A 17,973-nucleotide genomic window follows, 5' to 3' on the forward strand; every position below is an offset into this window, starting at 1 on the left:
TTTCGTTTCATATTTCATTTTTTTGGACAAATTTAATTGGAAGCCAAAGCAGTGAGAGTGATTGAGGAGAGCCTAATGAATAAGCTCTTTAATATTTTTTTCTACTAGGAACGAATATAGTTACCCCAAATCCAATCTAGTCTTTCTTGTCTTATTTGACTATAAGCGAAACTTACATTGGCCTTTTCTTTAGGCTATGCAGTTGGGAAAATGGATATAATTAATCCTGGGTCAAACTTGACTGGTAAGGCTATGCAATTGGGAAAATGATAGCGGTTCTGGCAGTAACCCCTTTTAATAAATTTTCTTTTAAAAACATATATATCTGCCAAATTTATTGTCATTTACTGGGTCTCATAACCTTAAAGTCCTCCCCCTTTATAAAACATTTTAATTGTTCCTCCTATGCATTCATCTCTATCGACAAAATACTCTGCAACCTTTCCATCTTTGTGCGCATCACAACTCTCTGCTCTTTGGATTGCTTCCTCTCCTCTCTTCAAATGGTACGAATATTTACATTTTGCATCTCTCTCGTTACGATCTTATCATGCAATTGTACACGCACACATACACTTACAAAATTATAAATATTCTTAAATAATTGCATTTCAAAGAAGAAACCGTTGTATTTTTTTCTAAAATTAAAAAGAAAAAAAAAACTGTTTTATTATCTGATTATTGATGATAAATAACTCTTGCCCCTGATCAAAATTTCCCAAACCGGCGGTTTTCTTGCACCCAGAAACTGGGTTTTGGATACAAAACGCTGTTTTTCAGGTGATTCGATCTCTACTTGATATTTATATATCTTCTGCTTTAATTAATATAAGAGAGGATTAGCATGTGCATAGAAATTAAAATACGATAGAAAAAAAAAGTGTGTTAATTGGCGGAAGGAAGAGCTCTTTGTTTTATTGGTTTGGTTACTTTGGTTTTTCCTCCGCTATTTTAACTGTTTTCAATGGCTGAATGTTGTTTGGATGGGAATCCATCTCCCTAACCCACTCTTTACATATGTCAACTTCTCATTCAATTTATACATAGCCTCTAAGTATTAATTTCTCCTACTTTTTTGTTTCTTTTGGCATAGCCTTTTGCATTTATATAAATATAAAAGTCATATATATATATATATATATAAATCTCTAGATTCTGCGTTAATTTTTATGATTTCTAGGCAATAAGTTTACGGTTTGCATATATACTGTTTTTTATTTTTTTTTTTAGGGTTTTGGGAATTACCTTGTGAGCTCAACTTTAATTTTTTTTTGTCCAAAATGCTTCAATCAATTATTAAATTAAAGAAAAGTGGAAAAATATTGTGCATAACTCTGATTTCCTAATCTATTATCTTTTATTTTAAATAGTTGGAGATGAAAAGTTAAGCAGTAATTTAAAAAAAAGTCAGTAATATATAATTGAAAGAAAAATACTATAATATATTAATTAATTAAAAGGAAGGTAGTCCAATGAGCGATAAATTTGATATGATAGAGACATAGGTAGAATTATGCACGTACATTCATGATGTAAATTGTTAGAAATTATTATAAAAGCATTTTGTGAATTTTCCAAGTTGCAAAAATCAATTTCAAAGGCTAACAAAGTGGTTTAGATGTTGGAATATAAGTAAATGTCTTCCGAATATATACATAATAAAGCTAGTTCTTCCAATATTTTAGACTTTTTCTATTTATAAATAACTAGATTAAAACCTTATTTATTTTAATTATTTGACCTTTGCTTCGTTATGAATTTAAAACGTCTATACTACTACTATGGAATTTTTTTACAGAATTTTTGGTTTAATGAGTTCAGTGACACCAATTTAGTTGAAAATTTTACAAACAAAAGCCTTCTTTATCTAATAACAAAAAATTTATTAATAAAAATTTATTAATCTTTTACTTTTTAAAAAATATATTTTTAAGGAAATTTGAAACGATTTCCTAAACCACCTCCTTTTAAACGGATAATTGTGCTTATTTTTTCTTTATATTTCAAAATTGTATGTTCAATTATTTTTATTTGAGTTGATTACACTTTTAGTACTTGAATTTTATAAAATATACAAATTGGTAACTAAAAAAAATAAAAATATATAATTTATACCATAAATTTTCAAATAATATATCATTTTAATCTAAACTTTAATATTATTAATTTAACTAGCATATATGGTATTTAATCAATATAATTTTATTATATGCATGTTATTTATTAAATAAAATATTAAATATTTTGTAAAAATATCATGCGGATAATATGTGACAAATAATAATTGATCGATCATAACTAATTTTATGATTTAGGTAAAAAAAATTTTAAATACTTTTTATTAAAAGAAAATGTTGATAGAATGTGTAATGAATATATAATTCAATAATATTTATTAAAAGCCACATAAATAAATTGATATAGTTAACAAAATTAAAGTATTGATTAACATGAAGATAATTTGAAAGTTTAAGATTTAAATTGTACATTTTATTTTTTAGATAGTAATTTATACATTTTATTAAAATTTAAATACTAAAATATAATTAACTATTTTTATTTTTTCTCTTTGACATATTTTTAGGTATGTAGCATTTTTACTGTTAATATTTATTTAAAAAATAAAATGATTTATCATTTCATCCACTGTCAAGGACTAGTATTTTTAATTATTTTGAAGTAGGGGAACAAACTTTAATGTTAATTCTTTAATAAACGTTTGTCAGTGACCCATATGTGTTCTGACCCGTTAGCGTGTACTGTTGGATTTCATTTTTTAATTGAATTATAAATTATTTAATGATCCAACTCGTTTCTTTATATATACAATTTAAAGTAATCTTGCTTTTACTTAACCAAAAAGGAAAATGCTCACGGTGTTCCTTTGCTTGTGTATACCAAAAATTGATTTCATTTTCTTTATTTATTTGCTTTAATTTACTTATAAGTAAGTTAGAATTAGACATCATTACGTTCGATTACATGGAATATATTATTTCAAAGTATCATTAATGTTGTGTATGAAAATAAGATAAAGTATATTTTATAATATCACATAAATAAATTGGATAATTTATATATTTATATTATAAAAAATTTAATAAATTATATTTTTATTGTACGGATTTGAATTGTCAAACTTAGAACTAAACGACAATTCATAACTGAATTATTGTTGATGGTCAAATGATGTGGGCAGGTAACAAGAAACGAGGATGAAAGAAAACTGGTTCTTTCAAGGCCATTGTCAATAGATGGTGAATCGGAGGTTGATTATCGGGCTCCCAATCTAATTAACAGGATTTTAAGTCTTTTCAAGAACGTACGCCCAGGCTCTGATCTCGCCCACTTTAAGGCAAGTTGACCTCATTTGTTTTCTTGCACTTATTGCTTATTTTTCACCGCAAATTATTATCCATAATTTTTTAAAAAAATTTTAATTTTGTAAAAAAAATGTATGTGAATTCAATTTTTTAGTAGACAATAAATGCATTTATCGAGAATTGAATTACATTCCAATTCTCGATTGATAATGATTTCTAAAAACTATTAAATAATTCCATTCCCAAAATAACATTGGTTCATTTGTCGGCGTTGGAAAAAATGTTCCAAATATAATTAGTTGTGTCTTTTGAAACGTAAAAATTCATAAAAATATTTCCTTAAGAAAAAGACGCTGACGCCCAAGTTTGTTCGTGATTATTTTTACATTAATTTCATTTTATAACATAATATGGAAGGTAAAATTCAATTAGCTATATTAACTGGCACTTTTTATTTAAAACATAAAAAATACATATATTTATGTTATTTAGTATTTGGTGGTGGGTGGCAGATACATTAATTAGCCTGGCGGAGTTTTGTCTAGAACAGAGATATATTAAAATCATTATACTTAAAAGTGGACTATTAATATTGTAATTGTATTATTTGATAAATATTTCTTAAAAAAGTTTAGGAATTGAAATTTCATTGGATAAAAATAATATCAAAAATAAATATCCCTATATATAAATATCCAATATAGATATCATTTTATTTTAAAAAATGTATTGATATTATTAATTGTATAAAAAATAAAGAAATAGATTACAGTTAAATAAAATGATATTTTTTCAAGTTTTGTGTTTTATAAGGGATTATTAAGGATAGCAAAAAAAAAAATTGTATCCAAAAAGTTTCAACTATTGAAGCAATTTTTTTCTTTTTAAATTAAGAATCAAGTCAGAGATGGGTCAAATATGTTTTATAAAAGTTGCGGTGGGGTTGCAAGCAAGTTTTAGGGTGCCTCGTTCTGACCCATCTCAAGATGTATATAGATATAAATTTTATTATTTATTTAATTTTATATTTATATATACATATATATTAAGAAAATTATTATTTAATATCTTAATTTAAGATATTAATCTAATAAAAATAATATATTTTTATGTAATTAAGATATAATTTATATTATAAAATATTTTTATTAATATTATATTAAATTAAAATTACTAAATTAATTTCAAATCAGATGCGGGTTATACATATATTTATCATGTCAAAGTCAAGTATTAAAAATAAGAATCCAATATCGAGTTGGGTAAAACCTTTTAAGAGTCGTGTCAGAATTGAAATTGGTAAAAATCCGTCCAACCTGACTCATGGTCATCTCCATGAATCATTTAGTTAAATTAAAGAGATTTGAATTAATTTTAAAAACCATCTTTTTAAGTAAAATTTTAAGAGAAATTTTGAAGTGCTTAAAAACTTAAAATTTTTCTTCAATTTTAAAATTCTCCTTTACTTTTATCGAAAGAAGTAGGTTTATTTTTTAATTTCTAAAAATTTTGATTGAAAAAAATTTTCCTTTAAATACCTTAATATCATACTCATCTTATACACTTTTATTTTCAATGCGGTGTTTTCATAATTGTAATAAAGTATAGATCTATGAACCTATCGCTAGATATGAACTTAAAAGAGTCACCACTAATTTTTTTTTGTTAAGATGTGATTTGTTACTTAATTGAATCTATCTCATTTTAAAGAGATATCTCAAATTTCACTCAGGTATATTTAAAAAGTAAATTCTAGTAAACAAAAACTAAATTAGATTTGAGAGGTAGACTAGCATCAATATTGTGATAGGCTTTTTGATCTAAACTAAGTGATTGTTTAATATACAATCAAACTGGAAGTGATGAGGACTCTTGAGAACAGGCCATTTCAAGATTTTTCATCAGCTTAACAAGTTGTATTTTTACTTCTCGTAGGTCATGCCCTAATTCCCTTTGAGTGAGTTTTAAGGCTTAGATTCATGCTTTCAATTGATCTCCCATGTCTTTTAAATTACTACCATACATAAAGTAAAAAACTACTATATTGTGCAATGATATGATGAATGCAATACATCAATGATAATCTACAAATGAGTGAGATGCATGAAATGATTAAAAGAAATAATTACAACCTTATTAATGTTGACATGATTCATGCAAAAAGGAAGTAACCAACCAGAATAGAGTTAGCATCCAATATAAAAAAAAAAAAAAAAAGACTAAACAAGTTAGTGCACTATTCACATATAACAACAAGTATGTGACCTACTGTCGGATCATTTCTATAAAAAAAAGGATATAGCTTTATCTATGAGTTGAGTCCATCATAGTTCACTATATGAGTGTTTTGGATTTGAAATCTAAAGGTTCGTAAATTATTCCTTATATCATTATCCATTATAAACTACTATGGCACCCTAATTATTGGTCATTATAGGCTACAATTGAAAAATGTTTAATTTGAATGAGAATATTTAGCTAGCCATTGTGGAAACATGTAATCTCACGAAAGCTTAAGTATTTTACTCCCCCATGAGGGAGTAAATATTAAAAGCTGTAAAAATAAATCAAGAAGAAAAAAAAATCTTTTTAAGGAAAATATTAAGCTTAGATAACACAAATTCATTTACTGGCTTTACTCTCGGCTATCCCTAGTGGAGTTGTCAAACTATCATAACGTATAGGTCCATGCATCTATCACTAAACATGAACTTAAAAGGTCATTACTAATCTTTTTTTATTAAGGTGTGATTAGTCACCTAATTGAATTTGTCCAATTTTAAAGAGATATTTCAAGCTTGACTCAAATGTCTTTAAAAAGTAGATTCTAATCAACGAAAAAAGAAGTGGGTTTGAGAGTATGGTTACATGTACAAAAGGTTATAACACCCCTACAACATCTATCCAAAGATAATACCAATTGATTTTGTATTATTCAAAAGCCTTTAAAAAAAAATCTTACTAAATAATTAATTATTGAGAATTATTCTTAATTAACTACATTATATTAGCAAAAAATAAAAAGTATTTCTCACTTAATAGTATAAAGGAAAACAATTATTTATCTTGCAGAGACTCCATCTTCGTATCATTTAACATTTATTTTGTTTTTTAGAAAAAAATTAATTTTAAAGAAAAATTGATATTTCAACTTTTTCCTTAAAAATCTAGAAAATATTTAAATAGAAAAATTGATATTTCAAATTTTCTTAAATCCTTTGAAATTATTTGAATAGGAAAATTGATATTTTAACTTTTTCTTAAATCTTTTGAAATTATTTTTAAATAGAAATTTGAAAATTTATTTTTTTTCCTCTTATTTTTGAAAACTTTTTTATTTCAAGGAAAAATTAACACTTTAACTTTTTCCTTTCATTTTCTTGAAATTTTTTTTTTGTTTAAGAAAAAATTAATATTTCAATTTTTTGCTCAAAATTTTAAAAATTTTTTATCTTTGTTCAAGGAAAAATTGATAATTCAACTTTTTCCTATTTTTTTTTGAAATTATTTTTATTATTTCTTTCAAAAAAATTCATTAAAAAATATTAAATAAATAAAAAAAGAAAAAAATATTTCCAGAGAAATGATTTGGCTCAGTTTAGAATTTCAGCTTGGCTTGGCACTAGAAATAGAATTCGGCTTGTGGCTGGTCAAATGGCTCAGTTTCATGGCTCGGCTTGGCTTAAAGGTGATTTAGCAAATGAAGTGGGTCACATACAAGTCAGGTCGGATACTGAAGTAGCACACAGATCTTTAGGACTTAAAAGTCTCCAAAACAACACAATTTCCTTTTTTGTATAAAAGCCAAAAAAAATTTTCTCTCAAATTCTTCTTTCTTCCCTTTATATCTTCTTTCTCTCTTCACAACTCTCTCTTTTCTTTTATTTTTTTTTATAGATTCTAGTTGTCGCAATCTTCAATAGCCATTGAAAAGTGCATTGGCTTCTGGGTTCTTTATAAAAAAACTTGGAACTGCTGCCAGGTTTTGAAAATGTTAACCATTTTCTAGGGATTTTGCCAGAAGTTGGTTGAAAAACTTGAATTTTGTCAAAAAATTCAATTGAAAAATTCAAGTTCTTTAAATTTTTCAAAAATTTTTTAAAAATTCTCAAAAAAAGGAAAAAAAAAAAACACCAATTTGGATCTACTAGCTTCATGAATAATTAAATAGTAAAATCAAAACTTGAAATTTCTCAAAATTTTCAAAAAGATTTATGTTAGAAACTGTTATTCATCTCATTTTACTTTTATCGAATTTCTTATTTACTGTTTTGATTGCTCTCTTTGTGTTTCTGTGATGATTGCTATGTGTCATTTACTGTGAATTGCAAGGCCTATTTATAAGACCTTGCACTGGCTTAATCAGTTTTTGCTAGAGCTTGGGTTCTTCAGAAATCATATCTTATCATTGAATTGAAACTTATCTTCCAAAAGGATTTAACTCAATTCAACTTTAAAAGTAAGAATTATTGTTTGAAAATAGGATCACTCAATTTTATCACCGACCTCTCTCAATTGATTTTTGGTCATTTAAGTTTTTCTCTGTCTTTTTTTTTGTCAATTATCTCTTTCCTTTTCTTTTTTAAATAATCAGATAATTAAATGGGATAAATTAAATTAAGATTAAAGATAAATCACAGTAAAAATTTTAAACAAATAAAAATAAATTAAAAATAAATAAGTAAATAAGATAAGTAAAACAAATAAATAAATGCAATAAAATTAAATGAATGAAAATAAATAAAAATAATAACAAAGAAAATTCAATAATTAGATTTGAAATAAATTCAAACTCAACTGATTTAGGCTTGAAACTAAATCAAGCCCGATTGAATTAGACCCCGACCTAAATGAAATATCTACAATAATAATCACATGAACTTTTTTGTCGGACATGAAAATGTTAGTCATAATTTTTGTTTTCCTCTAAAATTCTTTCAACCATAGAAATGAAATATTTTGCAAAAATATTTTTATTATTAACTTCTGTCCAAAATAAATTAAAATAAAATTACGGTGACAAATTTCAATGCAATTAAAGTATTATGACAATTTATATCGAATATATAGAGTACAATAACAAATTTGATTTTAAGTCACTGTTTTATGGTCTTATATATATTATTATATGTGAAAATCTAACAAAATTTAATCCATAGAGAGACAAAAATAAAAAAAAATTATAAGAAGAAACGTTGAAATAAAAGAAAGACAAATGCATTTATAATAATGATAATAATTGTGTCCGATGAATTTGTTCCTAGTTTGTTTATTCGAGCTTAAATTTCAAATAATTAATTAAATATTGTGGAGTCAAGTGGTTGGTTCAGAAAGAGTAGCCATGCCCCTCATAAATATGAATGTTTAGCACATAAATTAATGGTGGGATGGGGTTGGGTGTAATTGTTTGTTCAGCTGCCACCTCTATTCAACTTCCCAAAGTCGCACCTTCAATGCTATGGAGAAACAGTGTACTGCATCCGCAGCGACATGCTGAGCCGATGTAACCTGGCTAACAACTCAATCGACAGATTCACATCGGTTGTGGCCTGGAGCATTTCTACATTGCGACCTCCAATATTTGGGGTTGCCCCTTACAACCCAATCCTTGGTGAGACTCATCATGTCTCCAGGGCAACTCTCAATGTCCTACTCGAACAGGTATTTCCATTTACTGCTCCACATCTAATTCACTAACTTCATTTTTTAAACTAACGGTAATTAATTAGTAGTGCCAATTTTCATACAGATTTCTCACCACCCGCCAGTTTCTGCTCTCCATGCAACTGATGAGGAACATAATATTGAACTCATCTGGTGTCAACAATGTGTGTCTAAGTTCCATGGTTCGTAATGATTGCTTTAGCTATTTCTCCCAGTACGATGCTTGATTTGTTACCTACACTTACTCTTAAAGTCTTAACAATATTTTAGGTGCTTCGGTAGAAACTGAGGTGCGAGGGAAAAGGCAACTGAAACTCCTGAGTCGAGGAGAAACATATGAAATGAACTCTCCGAACCTCTTGATAAGATTTCTTCCAATGCCTGGTGTTCATTGGGCGGGAACTGTTAGAATCAGGTGCCCAGAGAATGACCTCGAAGCTGAGTTGCGCTGTGGACCCAAGTCTTTTATTGGGCTTAGAGGAAGTCATAGATCAGTTAAAGGAAAGATCTATGAAATATCAACAGGGAGGAGTCTTTTTGAACTTAATGGCCATTGGGATAGGTATTTAGCTTCTAATTAAAGTGGATATAATATATATATATATATATATATATATATATATTAAGTATGTAGGTATCAAGTTTCTAACCCAAAATCTACTTTGGCCTTAAACGATAGAGGACTAAATACTGGAAATAGTTACTGTCATGTATTCAGTCAATGGTTCCACAATTTTCAAAATGCAGGAAACCAAATTTTTATGCACTTGATTTTACCTTTGAAATGAAATTATCGTGCTCGACGTTTCTTAAAATCTTTTCGTGTGCAGAACTGTTACAATGAAGGACAGCAATAGTCGAAAGTTGACGGTTCTATACAATGCAGAAGAAGTCTTTTCAGAGCTGAAAACTCCTATTGTTAATGATCTGCAGGTAATTCTTTATTGATTGCCCGGTGGTGTTCAATTTTCACTACTTACTGTATATACAAGATTGTTTGTATCTATTGCATTTTAAGAACTGTTAACATTTCATTTCTGAGGCTTTTCCATTGTAATGTATATGCATCACTTGACATGCATATACATTTATATTCATGTCTCTGCATCTACCTGAGCCTGCTGGATCCTGATCTTTTCTTTTTCCCCTTCAGGGAGTGCGATCGACAGAATCTGCTGCAGTATGGAGTGAGCTAAGCCAGGCCATAATGAGCCAAGACTGGGAGAAAGCGAAAGAAGCTAAGAATGCTGTGGAAGAAAAACAAAGGGAGCTCTTGAGAGAAAGACAGTCAAAAGGAGAAACTTGGGTCCCCCAACATTTCAGTGTCACTTACAGCAAAGATGGTGGTTGGGACTGTTCACCAACTCGACAATGGGTTCCACCTGCTCCAATTGTTGTTCCTATTTCATAAGCTAAGAAGCTTATACTAAACCCCTTCTTTGGGGCTTTTAGATTATTAAAATTCATAGCACAGATGGAACCAAACCTACTTTTGAACAACTAATTAAATGCTTACATATCATTCAATCTGATAAACTCCAAGTTATATTTATTTAAGCAAAGTCATTCCATAATTGAGTTATGAGTGAGTAAAGGAATTAGTTACAACTTTCCTGTCTGGATCGACTCATATCCCACAAGTTTGGTAAATTTTATGCAGTAATGATTAGAGATTCTTTCCATGATTTGATGTCTATATGCTGGTAATGGAATGAAGGGTTAGTAATTTATTGTTTTCACTGTGAAAATTTGTCTATATAGAAGCCCTATGTGTGTATTAGCATGTGAAGTACAATTCATATATTAGACATAAGAAAGAATTTAAGCATTGTTGTGAGGTTTTGGAACCCAGAAGGCCAGAACTTTATTCCCTGCTTTCAACGGATGTGAAACATAGGGACAACATAACTCCTACCAGCACTAATGTCTGCAATTCACCAGATATTATTAGAAATTGTTTCCCTCCTTGATAGAAACTGCGAAATATTGCAGATATACAAACAACAAAGAGTCGATAAACATTCAAAAACTGCGTCAGTCATATCCATACCTCTCAAATGGAAGCTATTTCGTTGTAATAAAATTTATCTCTCGTAGATCAGATTCACTCCTCTGAGTAAAGGATATTTCTATAATGGTGTCCAAAATCGGCTTCCAGGACCGTGCCCTTGCCCTGCATGACTTTTGAAGGCCATATGTCATATCCCTTCTCTCTGGCCGGCCTTGACTCCTACCTGATGAATTCTCCATGGTAGGAGTAGTTTTTGGTGAGACATGGTCAGACCTGATAGATTTTGCTTTTGCTGTAAGCCTCTTTACTACAGAGGCCATGTCCAGAGGAGAAACGTCATCCTGTAAGGTTGAGAGTGGCAGCACAAAATAGAGATGGCCTGGTTGCAGTTGGGTATCAGGATGCAGGGGCTTGGAGCCTGCAGACACAAGTTGAGCTGCAGCGCACAGAAATTGGTTTGGGGACTTGCCTATGACTTCACCGACTGAGATGGGATGATCAAAGTCCTCAACATAGCCATCGAGGTGAACCAGGCGAATTGTGTTGAATGTATTTGGTGATGTACATCTGCAGGACAAACGACACCCCATTTGGTATTTCTCTCTTTATGTATCGGTACTAGATACAAATTATTTATATCGATAGATTTAATTGGACATGCCTTCAACTAATAGGTTATTGCTGCAGGCGCAGGCCAACTACCTGCTGAAATTTCTTTGGGAAATCCTTCGTAACACTTGTGATATGGACCATTTGCAGTTTAGCCAGCATTTTTTTCTTTAATAAAAAAAAGCTTAGGATGAAGAGAAGTTTTTTCATTTCAGAGTGAAGACAGACTTTAAATTTAAAAATTTTATATTAAATTTACAAATAAAATTTGACTCTAAACTGTTGGTAGAAATACAAATAAAATATTCTAACTTAACCAACTCAACCATCAGATTTATCTAGCATTTGTATTTGGTCAATGATGAAAGGGAAAAGCTAGGCGCACGGATGATTCCTATTTACGTCATGCTAAATAGCCTTGTATCGATAAAAACAACAATACAAGTGAAGCTTTAATTTAAATTTTTGTCGTCGCTTTATCGATAAATTTGTTAAATTATTCTATTAATTTTACTTGTCTTTCTGTTACTTTATTCTAAAAATTCTAACATTTTATAAATCTATTCATTTTATATTTATTGGCCATCATTGCTGCATCAAGTTTTTAATGCCATTCTCAAGCGGTTGTTTTGTTTGGGGTCAAATGATTTGACAAGTTTCCAAATATTTTCTAAATGTTGTTCAGTTTACAAAATGGAAAAGTTTAGTCCGAAATTGCAGTTTTGTCACCTTCTTTTATTCCCACACTTTAGTCCATTTTTTCATATAATTCACGACTTAAAAATTTTTATTTTGACATTCATTTCGGTGAACTAGATAAAAATTGAGGCAAATCCCATTAATAGTCTAACTGTACCGGAAATATACATGTCAAAGGAAAAAAAGAAAAAATTGTAGTTCATTTTTGGGATAATACCTCATATGGCCCTTGAATTATTATAATTTTACTAATGTGATGCTTAAATTAATAAAATTTCTATCAAGTACATAAATTTTAATTTCACTTATTAAACTATCCCAATCTCTTGACACCATTAAAATAATATTAACGTGGTATTTAAATGCTAACATAGATAACACGCGATTATCATGTAACTCTTATGTATCATTTTTAAATAATAAAAAATTTTTTCTTAGAAATTATATTGTAAAATGTTTTTTATTTTTTAAAATGATCTATGGTAACCACATTTATATCATGTATTACCTATGTCAGAATTTAAAATGCCACATCAGTATTATTTTAACAGTATTAAGAGTTGGGATAACTTAATACATAGAAATGTAGTTGAAGTACTTTATTAAATTTTTTTTTGTTTAGATACCTATTTAAAAGTTATGTAATAATTCAAAGATCAAATGAGATATTATCCCTTTATTTATTTATTTATTTTTTTGAAGCGGGCTTATTGAAGTGGATGGCTTTTATGTTTGGGTTATAAGGTTTGGCAATCTCTCTCTGAGTTTTAGAATCCAAAAGCCTTTTATTTCATCTCTGGTCCTTTATTATTAAAAATATTTTTCCCTTCATCTCACCGAAGTTTAAAAATTTTAAATTAAATTTCGACTTTCATTTGTTATAATTTTTTTTAAAAAAATTACCCTCGACTTGCAGAAGAAAATGAATGAATATAATTAAGGGTAATAAGAAAGAATGAGAATGATTATTTTATTTTATTTTGAGAAACAATTCATTATTTCGAGATAATCATTAACGCAAGTGTCTTTTTTGGTAATTTTTCATTAAATAATTTTATTCCAAAATTCCTTTCGGGGCGGTAGAAAATTGAGATTTCTAGGCCCGAGTTCGATTCCATAATCAAGTAGACAATTTCGAAGCTTAACCCCAATTAATCAGACTTTAATTAAATGAAACCTTAAAATCGGATTCCAAGGCCGAATCCTAACCCAAACTTGGAAAAAAAAAATTTTTAACTGCATTATCCCGACCAGAGCCCAATTCATAATATTAAGCTACTAACGCCACACTTAACCTATACGATTCGGTTAAAGCCCAAATTAATTAGAAAAACATTGAAAGTTGGAATTTTTTGAAAATGAATCAATTTTTTTATATGGAAACGAAATTTGAACCAAGAAATTCGATCATAAGACAAAAGCGGGCAATGACAAATTTTAATTGAAGTATGTCCTATCAAAATTTGCTGTCTATGTCGTCGACGGCCAGATTAATTTTTTTTTTTTTCACAACTAGGAAATTGCAACTTGACGTTCAGTAGTTGCCTCGTTTTGTTAAAATATTGGCATTTGATGTAGCTTGCACTTTTCAATCTCATAAATTTGTTTGTTTTTAATATATCCCTTATTCAATACTCAATTGAAAAGATGAAATAAGAGAGGAAGCTTTATACTACAGTAGATGCAGTATAAGGTATGGTCCTCATCATTTCTAATGCTTCTGTCGTTCCGTTACTGGAAATAAATTACACCACATATTGTAGCTTTTTCTAATCTACATCTTTATTTATGAATCGCGACAAAAAAAAATTGAATTTCAAAAATATATTTGGAATCAATTCAAAAAATAGAATTTTTAAGATAGGGATGAATATAAAACTGGAAAAAAAAAAAAAGGTTATTAGCTAATAATGCAATCTACTCTAAATCTGAAAGTTGGAGACTTTCAACTGAAATTAAAGACTTCCAACTTCTACAGAATTACGAGATTTCCAACATAATTCTAGTTGTCTATACTTGACACCTTTAGAGTCACGGGTAAATAGAATTGAAACACTATGACTTTAAATCTGATAATTCCGTTGCATTGAGAGTAAATCTAGATTTGATATGTTACATAAGTCACGGGTAAAAAGAATTGAAAGACTATGACTTGAATTTAATAATTCCAATATATATGTTTAAAATATAAAATTCTGAGAGTAAATCAAGATTTGATTTGTTATATAATTTTTGAAAACGAAATGCACATATTGTACTTGAAAAGATATAGTACATGAAATTTATCATTACATATAAGTATTCAATAAATTCATAAATTTAAAAATAATCATAAAAATTATATTTATATGTATTTTATTAAACAATTTATATTAAATTTAAAATCTAAATTACTTCCCAAGTTTCTAAACGCAAGTTTACTCTATTAGAATTTCGGAATACATATTCAATCCATTCAAATTCAACAAAACTTGTCAACTATCATCTTTACCACAATACATGATATTAAAATCCCTCCTACCTACTTTTGGATAGACACCGTTGTCAATCATTAATATCATTCTCTTTTTTTCTTTAATTTTTTACAATTGCAATAATACCACACGAAATTCGAGCTATACATTCAATATATAATTTTTTATAAAAGATCTCATAATATGGAGATAAAAAAAAGTAGGTGTTGATATTATAACTTTAAACTATTAAATATTATCTTTTAAAAATGACTATATTAATCGAATTAAACTTTTGAACCGACCTGTATGTTCCATTGGCTTTGGTCTAGGTTTCCTGCAAGTCCGATTCGCTTCGCCGATTAAATGACTTTTCTCTAATGGTGTCCAAGATTGGTTTCCATGCCCGCACGCGGGAGTACCTTTGTGCCTCACAATACATAAGCCCTGAATCAGGTTCCCTTAAGCCGTGGTTAGGACTGGAGCCATATTGACTTGGTGACTTAGCCGTACACCTGGTTGACTTAGCTTTGGCAGTGAGCTTTCTGGCAATAGAAGCCAAGTCCACAGGAGACACATCAGGATGTAGAGTAGAGTAAGGTAGAAGAAAATAAATATGGCCAGCTTCCAGGATTGTATCAGGTTGAAGACCCTGGGAACAGTTAGAAATGAGTTGAGCTGGAGTGCAGAGGAACTGTTTTGGTGACCTGCCGGTGACTTCACTAACTGAAACAGGGTACTCAAAATCTTCTACAAAGCCATTCAGGTGAACCACTCGGATAATATTCTTGACTCTAAACAATGATCTGGTAGAAAAACTGCAACCCATTTGATTTTGATCTCCCTCAAGAATCTCTTCCTTCTTTCGTTCTTTCTTTCTTTCTCTCTTTGTCTAGCACTCTCTCTTGGCTATTTATCACTCCCACTAGGTAATTGAGTAATACGTTGTCCAACTACTTTGGGCGTTTTATATAGGAAATATCCTCCTCTGGCTTTCCTATTTAGCTTTGTTTGAGGTCGTGACAGATTGTTAAGAAATAATAATAAGCATTTGTGGTGGAAATTTTTGAATCAAAATCCTTTTTTTTTTTTTTAAGAAGAAATCTCGTTGAATTACTTTCTTTAAATTTTATGGTATCACATTGACCTCAAACAACCCTCTCTGGAAAAAAAAAAAAATTACCCCCCACTCAAAAATATATGCTTTGGGGAGAAAAAGAAAAATAAAAATTTCAATAATTTAACCCATGAACTCATTTTTGTATTGATTTATTGCCTCTTTATTCTTTTTCTTATTATAATTTGTATTCATATATTTAGCCAACTTTTTGTTACTAAAATAATTTCTACTTTTTTATAGATAGAGTGAGAGAGTCAATCCAATGAACCATTCGAGAACTTACGATTTGGTTTTTAAAACCGATGTTGATTAGTGTCCCAATGACTCTTTAGGGAGAAAATAGACTGAAGTCGCCGTGGGGCTTGGGTAAAGGTGGGAAGACTTCTTAGAGAAAGAATCCAAAATTTTGAGTGCAATTTGACTGGAAAAACTGCATCGAACCCTTAATTCGGGTTACAAAAGGCAAAAGTCACGTCCACTTTTTTTTTTTGAATGAAATGATCGACGTTTACTGATCTCTACATATGCATAAAATCGAATCATTTATCTCTAAAAATGTAGATCTATACCTTTTTAGGATAAGCATATAGTAGGTAGATTCATCTTTTTTTTTTTATGATAAAATGATATGATGATATTTTTAGATTTTAAATTAAAATGACACTGTATGTACAAGTTTAGTTTGATTATATTGATTTTGTTTTATTTATTGATTTTTTAATAAATATATCATGTAATTTTATATCTTATATTTTATATAAATATATAAAAACCAAACTCTTTGATAAAAAAAGAAATATGATAGTTTATATTTTTGATATGTGGATGAGTTTAAAATCGTCACATATATTTTTAATAAATGCATTTTATTTATTTAAAATATTTTTTAATTTTTTAGAATAACATATTTATTACTTAAAAATAATTAGTTAGATTAAATTAATTACATTCATTACATTTTAAATATCTAATGTTTTTACCTTATATGAATAAATTACAATTAATTTGATCAATAATACAAATAAAAAAAAAGAAATTATAAAAAACTAATTGCTCATTAATATCTTTCTGTATCTTCTTATCACTTATGAAAAGTTAAATGAAATTCAATGTAGTAAATAAGGAAAGAAAAGTGAGCCATTTAATGAGTTGATAATAATGATATCATTGAATTAGGAAATATTTTATTTTATTTTATTTTTTTAAAAAGACAACATGTTAGGCAAGAATTCAGAATTTGTAATTTTGAAGGGAAAACTGCATTAATTTCATGTCTTTTATTATTTATTGCATTAGATGGTTAATAATAGTAACTTTTTAATATCAACTATACATTTTAGTATAATTTTTTTTCTTTTCTAATCTTTTCTAATCTTATATAAATATGTAAAAGTCAAACCCCTTTGTTAAAAAAGGAAATAGTCCAATATGGATAGCTTACATTTTTTACATATATATGAGTTTAAAAATCATCATAGTTTATCTAATAAATGCATTTTATTTATTTAAATATTTTTTATAATAACATTTTTATTAATTAAAAAAATTAGTTAGACTAACTAAGTACATTTATTACACTTTAAATATGTAATGTTTCTACCTTATATGAATAAACTACAATTAATTTGGTCAATAATATAGACAAAAAAAAAAAAACTACAAAAAGCTAATTACTCATAATATATTTCCATATCTTCTTATTACTTATAAAAGTGAAATGAAATTTAATATAGTAAATAAGGAAAGAAAAATGAGCCATTTAACGAGTTGACAATAATGATATCATTAAATTATGAAAGATTTTACTTTTTTTTTTTAAAAAAAGACATCAGATTAGGCAAGAATTCATAATTTGTAATTTTGAAAGGAAAACTGCATTAATTCAATTTTTTATTATTTATTACATTAAACGATTAATAATAGTAACTTCTTAATACATTTATGATAATATTTCTTGATAGTAATATAAATACAACAATTATTTTTTCAAAAAGAATATTAAGCAAATAGAATTTGACTATTCTCCAACTTTGTTTTATTACAATGTTATCTCTATTATCTTATAAGAAATTTATTTTATAGTTTTGCTTGCAA

At 28.1% G+C, this 17,973-nt stretch overlaps 3 protein-coding genes across 3 annotated transcripts; 1 reads left to right on the plus strand and 2 right to left on the minus strand.

Moving 5' to 3' along the window:
- The first annotated feature begins 351 nt into the window (after window positions 1-351).
- On the plus strand, window positions 352-10,539 carry LOC111285853 (oxysterol-binding protein-related protein 4C-like). The gene is made up of 7 exons (XM_022875485.2): window positions 352-506; window positions 3,200-3,355; window positions 8,739-8,984; window positions 9,073-9,169; window positions 9,258-9,549; window positions 9,818-9,920; window positions 10,141-10,539. Exons 1-7 carry the CDS (start codon window positions 504-506, stop codon window positions 10,396-10,398), a joined length of 1,155 nt encoding a protein of 384 aa, XP_022731220.2. The 5' UTR covers window positions 352-503; the 3' UTR covers window positions 10,399-10,539.
- A 125-nt stretch (window positions 10,540-10,664) lies between these two features.
- LOC111284362 (uncharacterized) lies at window positions 10,665-11,768 on the minus strand. The gene has a single exon (XM_022873047.2). The coding sequence runs from the start codon at window positions 11,586-11,588 to the stop codon at window positions 11,052-11,054; it is 537 nt and encodes a 178-aa protein (XP_022728782.1). The 5' UTR covers window positions 11,589-11,768; the 3' UTR covers window positions 10,665-11,051.
- Window positions 11,769-14,724: 2,956 nt separating this feature from the next.
- Window positions 14,725-15,832, minus strand: LOC111284363 (uncharacterized). The gene has a single exon (XM_022873049.2). It carries the CDS (start codon window positions 15,586-15,588, stop codon window positions 15,088-15,090), a length of 501 nt encoding a protein of 166 aa, XP_022728784.1. The 5' UTR covers window positions 15,589-15,832; the 3' UTR covers window positions 14,725-15,087.
- Between the last annotated feature and the right edge of the window lie 2,141 nt (window positions 15,833-17,973).

This window comes from Durio zibethinus, chromosome 6 (genome assembly GCF_047325235.1).
Source record: "Durio zibethinus cultivar Kanyao isolate XHJ-2024 chromosome 6, ASM4732523v1, whole genome shotgun sequence".
Taxonomy (NCBI): Eukaryota; Viridiplantae; Streptophyta; class Magnoliopsida; order Malvales; family Malvaceae; genus Durio; species Durio zibethinus.